This window comes from Peromyscus eremicus, chromosome 8a, assembly GCF_949786415.1.
Source record: "Peromyscus eremicus chromosome 8a, PerEre_H2_v1, whole genome shotgun sequence".
NCBI lineage: Eukaryota > Metazoa > Chordata > Mammalia > Rodentia > Cricetidae > Peromyscus > Peromyscus eremicus.
The window spans coordinates 101,088,499-101,095,678 of NC_081423.1; the positions used below are offsets into that span (position 1 = coordinate 101,088,499).

The 7,180-nt window shown below is 56.8% G+C and overlaps 1 protein-coding gene across 1 annotated transcript; it reads right to left on the reverse strand.

Annotated features, from left to right (window-relative positions):
- Positions 1-3,862: 3,862 nt before the first annotated feature.
- Cbx8 (chromobox 8) lies at positions 3,863-6,633 on the reverse strand. Its single transcript, XM_059272241.1, has 5 exons — positions 6,468-6,633; positions 6,034-6,077; positions 5,777-5,842; positions 5,615-5,681; positions 3,863-5,203 (listed from the first exon to the last, which is right to left on the reverse strand). The coding sequence occupies exons 1-5, from the start codon at positions 6,534-6,536 to the stop codon at positions 4,355-4,357; spliced, it is 1,095 nt and encodes a 364-aa protein (XP_059128224.1). The 5' UTR covers positions 6,537-6,633; the 3' UTR covers positions 3,863-4,354.
- Between the last annotated feature and the right edge of the window lie 547 nt (positions 6,634-7,180).

The window sequence follows — 7,180 nt, forward strand, 5'->3', positions numbered from 1 at the left end:
GGGCCGCGGGATTTTGAATGTTGGTGAGGAGGAGGGCAGAATCTACCCGCAGTCCTAGGCTGTCCGGAACTCTGTTGTACGCTCTACACCCTTGCTGCTCCGAGCAGCCCCCAGCCGACTCAGTCTCCAGCGGTAGAATGAAAGCCCAGGCCTCAGCCTACGGCTTCTCACTACTGTCAGTCAAATTTCCATCTTTGATGGCACCGAGAACCTTCGGGCTCCCACTCGCTCCCACCCTGGGCTCCGGCTGTACCCAATCCGCCTCTGATCTGGAGGAATTTTTGGTGAAACGAGGAAAGCCGTGGATGCACCCGCAGAGAGCTGGGGCAGGCTTACACACCATTGGCGTCCAGGGCACAGCACCCGACCTCCATCAGAGCTGTGTGCTGTGAGCATCAAAGAGTCAGAAAAAAACAGCTCTTTACAGAGCCATAAGTATTCCATTCAAGCAGTGTTTGTGTTGGGCCAGGCTCAGCTCCAGCAGCGGCTCGAGCGGGTCCTGCCCATGAGGACACATGGAAATCCGCCCGAGCCTTCGAAGGCGGCCGGGGCCAGGGGTCCCCACACCCGGTCTTTGCTCTCCGGGAGAATATGTCCAGAAAACTCGCTGAGGGAGCTCTGAGCCCAAGTTAAAGCTGGTGGCGACCAAAGAAGAGGGAAATCCCGCGGGGTCAGGGCGGGTCTCCTCCCTGTATTCAGGAGGTGACGGTGGGGGCCCCTCCTGTAGGCTGACTGCTGAAGCCACTAGGCCCAGACGCCCGCTGCCTTCTTGGCCCGCTAATGACCGTCTCCCTCCAGTGGGTCCAGCTAAGAGGCTACCCGGCTCAGAGCGCCTTGAGGTGGCCTAAGAAATAGACCTTGGACCTCTTGGCGCCTGAGACCCTACTCGACAAGCTGACTGCCCAGCGTCCGAAGGGCACGCTCAGTGACCCGCTGAGGCAACCTGAGACCTCAGGCGTCGACCCAGGGCCTCCCACACAGGTCACTGAGCTGGAGGAGGGAGGTGGGGAGGGATCTGCCAACGGCCTGGCCACTGCTTACCGGGCCAAGGGCAAAAGATGTGACCCGGCCCACATCGGGCCTCCCCTTGGGCTCTGCGGGTTCTGACAGGTTGAGGCGGCTTCTTCGCAACGGAACGGCGTCTGCCCGGGAATATGGAAGTAGAACCGGGTTCCTTGTGAGGTCCTCTTTGGAAATCCGGAGTGTGGGTCGCGTTTGCAGCCTCGCGACCCCGCCCCCCCCAGAAGTCGGCCGCCTAGAGGACCGAGAATACCCACCACGAGCTAGCACCCCTCGACAGCCCCTCATCCAACCTTGGGGTATCTACCTGAAAGAACACCAGGTAGTCTAGGAAGCCTTAGGGACTGGGGGTGGGAGCGCAGCGCGGCGCGGCGCGGGGCTGAGGATCGGCGGCTCCGGGTTCACTAATCACATCAGCGCGCTCTGCGCCGGCTCCAGGCAGGCAGTTGCCTAGCAATACCCGCGAATTCAATTCCTCAATCAATAGACGGAGGCTCTGCATTTCGGGGAGCGCTGGCGAGGCTGTGAGGGTCTGGGGCACAAGTCCTACGAAAGCATAAGGGAGCAGTGCTCGGGTCACGGGCAGAAGTCTGCAAGGCTCCTGGGCTATGGATCTCTGGCATAGAAGCAGGTGTGGTGCTGGGGGGAAGTCCTCCATCAGAGTAAAGGAGCCCAGAAGTCGCACATATCATCTCCCCAAATTCTGCCTGGGTACCACAGAAGTACAGCCAGTAGTGAAGACAGCCTCCCGGGAAAGCTGACAACAGTCATGACTCGCTCCCTCCCCAACCCACCATCCCTCACACTCCTACAGCAAGTTTCCTAATTGGGAAAGGGCCTTTTCGGGGAATCCAAGCCTACTTTAGAGTATGGGGGCGAAGGGGGGGACAGTAAGTGAATAGTGAGAGAGGAGGCAAGTGTCCTTCCTTTCCAGGCAAGCTCTACCCTGTTCTGGGAAATAAACAAATAATGAAAACCAAGACACGTGTCTATTTACAAAGTATATATTTAAACACGTAAAAAGTGATACTGGATACAGACACATTCACAACCCAAGAAGATAGGTACCAAAGTTTCACTCTTGAGCTGAGGCGGCGATCAATTCGAGATTTGTACATAACTGAGAATTCATAAACCCAACAGCGTTCTGCTTGTCTGCGTTTGCAGACTCGGAGCCACGTGGCCCCAGACCCCTGCCCACCCCACCCCCAGGTCAGCCTCTCAAGAGCGAGCTAAGGAGACACACACAACGGCCATGGACAGATGGCAAGACGAGGGGCAGTGAGGGCAGAACCAGGAAGGCTGGAGGGAAGGAGGGTGCGAGAGAGGAAGGAGAGGAGAGAGAGGAGGTCGGTAGTCAGGTAAGGGACTCCTGTCCCAGAGTTATGGTCCACTCTGTCACAGATGTGCCCTCCAAAGCAGGTTCACCTGAAAATGGGGTCGACATCTAGACAGACACACGATCAACGGCGCTTCTTTATACAAAGTCGAAAATACCAGTTTTACAAATATGAGCAGATAAAAATCCCCATTCCAGGGGCTTCTCTTTAGGCGCAATTTGATTTTCAAAAACAAATAAAAACACGTAGAATACACCGTTTTTTCCTTTTTTCTCCCTCTATTTAAAGGAGAAGAAAGTCTGGAGGGAAGAGAGATTGAGACGCTGGAGATGGGGAGTCAGGAGGACGTTGGACAAGGCTGGGGTCCCTCTCCGTTACCAAGCTCCTCTAACCCAGCCCAGAGCCCCCACCCCACCCCCGAAAGTCTGTGCTTTGTCCCACAAGCAGAGCCTCGCGCCCCTCCCTCCAAAAGCCCTAGAAGTTAGATCGCCTGCTGGCCCTTTAAGGGCGGAGAGGGCGGAGAGGCCGCAAGATCCTTGCTGAAAGGGGCGACCGTAGGCTCGGGTACAGATTTGTGCTTTTGAGTCCGAGCTGCGCGTAGCGCCGTCCGGAGTGGGCCGGGACCAGGGGCGCAGAGGGTCGTGGGGCGCCTGTCGTCCCCAGCTCCGCCCGCTCCACCTCGCGCTCCCCCACCCTCTTCCAAGGAGTCTGAACGTCGAGTTCACGTAGCGAGCACTCCGAGAATCGAAAGGGGCTATAAATTACAGCTTTTGCTTTTAAGAAAGGGGAAAGGGAGTAAAGAAACTAAACTTCTAATGCACATATTTGGATGGGAACCCCGCCGATCCCTTCCGCCCCGAGCCCCACCTGACAAGTTCCACTCAGGCTGCGACCCCCGCTCCCAGCTCTACCAGCCTGGTGCGCAGCCGGGGGCCAGCCCCGCGGGGTGGCCTGGCGGCGGTTCGTCCTTCAGAGAGCAGGGCCCACCCTCCCCCGACAAACCAGGCTTGTCCAAGTCTTCCTGGGAGGTGGGGCCGCCCTGTCTTCTGGAAAAGCTTAGAGGACGCGCAAAGGAAAAGTCCACCCGAACATTTTTCTTGTAAAACAACTGTCTGGTGCTCTGGGCACTGACACGCAATCCTCCCAATTTATCCTGGCATTTCGGGAATGTAAACAAATTCGCTGGATTTCTTTTTCTCTCTGGAAAGTAAGGGGAGGAATCGAGGGAACGGGGAGATTTTTGTCCACATGACACACACACACACAATCCGCATGTACGACACTCATATCTCCCATAAAGTGCATCTCCTTGTGTGGTTATGGGAGAACTGCGCCACACCCACTCACGACTTTTTCTACCTTCAACAACACACGCGAAAAAGTTATTTAAGTTAATACTTTCCTCCCTAATAGACCACTTAATCTTTAAAAAAAATAATAAAATAAAAAATAAAAAAAGAGAGAAAGAAAAAAATAGAAGAAAACTGGGCTGACCCCACCCCCCTTTTTTCTGATTGGGAAGCCAACCTTTTGTTGGCCTAGCTGGCCAATAGGAAGGAGAGCAAAAATCCTGCCTGGGTGCCAGGAGTCTGGCACTGGGAATGGGCGGTAGAAGAAGGAGGTGGGCCGGCTGAGTCCCTCCACACACCCTCCCGAATCCCAGTGCCCAGGCCCCCAACTTTCCTGTACCAGCTCAGTCTGTCTGCCCCTACCAAACCACAATCTCTCTCCTTGTTTAAATAAAAGAACTTCAAGAGTTGAAATATATATATTTAGATATTTTCTTAAATAACATATTTACATCTAATAGAAAATAGAACTCTAGATAATTTTCCAACCAGAACTGAGAAAGAAGGAATGACAGGGACTCCGGGGAGATGGTATGATGTTAAGGACAGGACCAACCAGAAGGCCACAGCCACTCGGAAATAAAAAGCACTAAGCCACATTTGAGCTCACTCTCGCCTGCTCTGGTCCTGGGCTCTCCCAGCAATTCATCTTTTCTCCTTAAAGAAGCCTTGGTCCGTGTTACTCTCCTTAATGGTGACGGTCAAAAAGTTTGAGGTCACATCTGTGACAACCACCTTCTCCAGGTTAGTCAGGGAGGGGCTCCAGGACTCTTCCTCTGGGTCCCCCAAGATTCTGGCCACTGGGATCCTGGCGATGAGGGAGGGTCTTCCCCCTTGAGCCCCCATGTCCCGATACAGGCTCCCCACTGAGCCTGGGGTACCTGAACTATGTCGAACCCTGGGGCCACCAGGATCCAGGGCACCTTGGCCTTTGGCCTCCAGGAAAGCAGCCCTGTGCTTTATCACCCTGGCTGGAAAGGTGTCCACGGCCATCTTGCCAGAGGCCTCTGCCGAGCTAGGACTGGTCACACCATATTGTACCAGGTCTGAGTCCTGCCTTCGAGCAAGTTGGATCACGCTATGGCCGGCTGGGAATTTTCCGGTCCCAGAAGAGGTGTCATCTAGCTTTCTGCCTTTGAGGTATTCTCCAAGGCCATCACTGGGTTCTCCCAGGGGCCTCTGTGAAGGGTCTAGGAGCTCTTTCCGGGGCTTGGGTCCTCGTTTCTTGGAGCTGTCCCCCGGTGAGCTGGGCTTGTCATCTACGCGGCTGGCACCTCTTTCTCGATCCCGATCCCGGTCCCGATCCCGAGGTGGATCTGCCCTGCAGGCACTGGTGCTGCTCCCTGGTGGGGATAGACCTGTGTTCCGAAGGCCCTCTCGGGCCCTGGAAGTAGACGCCAAATCCTGTGGTGATCGGCCTGGGTAAGGGATCCGGATGCCTCTGGCAGAGTCACTTCTGAATTCATAGGTTTTAGCCTTGGCCTTGGCCTGGGCCTGAAGAAATGAGGCAGCAGCGTGAGGAGAAGAAAGCGGAGCCCCGCCCCCCACATGTCCTCCAGTTTTGACTGCCCAACTTCCCTAGAAGACTGGGAGAGTCTAATCGGGTGGGGAGGTGGACTTAATGGTTGTAGTCTGGGGGAGGGGAAAGGAGATTTGTCTAGAAGCAGCCATATGCAACCAACACACTCCTTGTAATCCATTATAGGATTGTGATGGCTAGAGGGGGAAATAAAGGCCTTCTGGTGTAGCCAAGTCCCACCTCCTTGATGCTGCCACTGATTTGATGCCCTGCGGTCAGAAGACTCCCAGATCACAAACAAGCATAGGGTATGGACACCCATTGGATGACAAGCCCTCCAGGTTCCCTGTGAATGTCACACTCCACCACTGGAGACTGCAACATACCTTGAGAAGAAAGGTTTTAGGCTTGGGTCCTCGCTTTTTGGGGCCATAGAGCTCCATCTCCCGTTCCCTAAAGAAAGAAAAGAGAAAAAAGGGGGTGTGTCCTGGCTGCACTAAAGTCAGCCTGTATGGGTTCCAGGGAGTGGCTGGGCTCAGGGTCTGTACCTTTCCTCAAAGGCTGCAAGAAGGCGAGCATCCAGAATATTTTCTTCGGGCTCCCACGTGCTGTACCTATAGGAAATCAGGAAGAATCTGGCATCAGTCCTTACAGTAAGGAGAGAGAGGAGGGAGCAGAGGGCGCGTAGGTGAGTGTAACTTTTCCGGCTGTCTTGTGTTGTGTTTCAACGTAAAGGAGAAAAAGAGGAAGAAAAGAGCCCTCCTCAATATCAGTGTGGGGTTGCGACTGCATATAACCTACTTACTTCTGTGACCAGCCCTTCCATTTCACGAGGTATTCCATGCGTCCCTGCGAATGCAAAAGGGGAAATGTGTGTATGTGCGTGGAGAGGAATGCAAAACGAGGACACAAGAAATACACGCGAAAATGCATGCACCAAATGAATGCTCCAAACACTACCGCCAAAGGCACCAGCCCGCTGCAGCACCCCTACAGAAACGCTGCACAAAGTGCATGCACCGGCATTCATCCCCCACCCCGCCCCCCATCCATGCAATCTGTGCACCGCTGCAAGTCTAAGAAGAGCGCAGGGGCTGAGCCGCCGCCGCCGCCGCCGCCACGGCCGCGGCCACTGCTGGGACCTGGGGGAAGGGAGGCTGGGCTGCAGCAGGGGGAGGGAGCCCGAGCCCTGGTAAGGGAGGGCCCGCCGCGCCGCCGCCCGCTGTCCCCGTCACCTACTTTGCGAATGCGTCGCTTCAGGAGGGCTTCGGCCGCGAACACCCGCTCCCCCACCGCCGAGAGCTCCATGTTGACTCGCCGCTTCCCCCCTCGGCCGCTTCCAGGAGCAGAAAAGCAGCAGCCAGCGCTCGACAGCCCATAATACTCTCCGGCTGACGTCAGTTCTCCTCCCTCCCCGCGCGCTCTCCCTCCCTCCGCCCCCGCCCGGCGCTTCCTCCCGCCCCACGTGTTGCTAACGACGTTGCTAAAGCCGAGCGGCCTAGGCCTGTTCTGCGGGCGCTGATTGGACTAGCGCCCGGCCACGCCTCTCTCCCCGTCTCCCCCGCGTTGCTACGTGACCCGCGTTCCAATCGCCAGGGGGCGGAGTCTCCGGCTACTCCAGAGACTTGGGAGGGGGGGGGGTTGCCGTCAGCGGAAGTGACGCAGGGCGGGGCGGGCCGGGCCGCTGTCAGTCTGCAAGGCTGGCCAGGGGGCCCGCTGCCCTAGGCTCCGGCCTCCGGCCCCCTTCCCCGCCGCCCAGCGGTTCCCCCGGTGCGTGGCGTGTCCCCGCTGAGCCCTCTAGGCTCCACGCTTAGGTCCCAACCAGACACCGCCCCTCTGCAGACCCAGGCCCTCCCCACTCGCCTCTGCCCCGGCCGGCGCCATCCCCATCCCCCGCTGCTGGTGCAGCACAATGCACAGGTACTGGGGCGCAACCGGCCGCGCCCGAAAAC

Bases quoted from the DNA above. Each gene is read 5' to 3' on its own strand.
- Cbx8 (XM_059272241.1), bottom strand. From the start codon at position 6,536: ATGGAGCTCTCGGCGGTGGGGGAGCGGGTGTTCGCGGCCGAAGCCCTC. The intron at 5,682-5,776 runs GTACAGACCCTG...TTCTTTCTTTAG, and splicing joins CTTGCAGCCTTTGAGGAAAG to GGAACGGGAGATGGAGCTCT. The intron at 5,204-5,614 runs GTATGTTGCAGT...TCATTTCTTCAG, and splicing joins CTAAAACCTTTCTTCTCAAG to GCCCAGGCCAAGGCCAAGGC.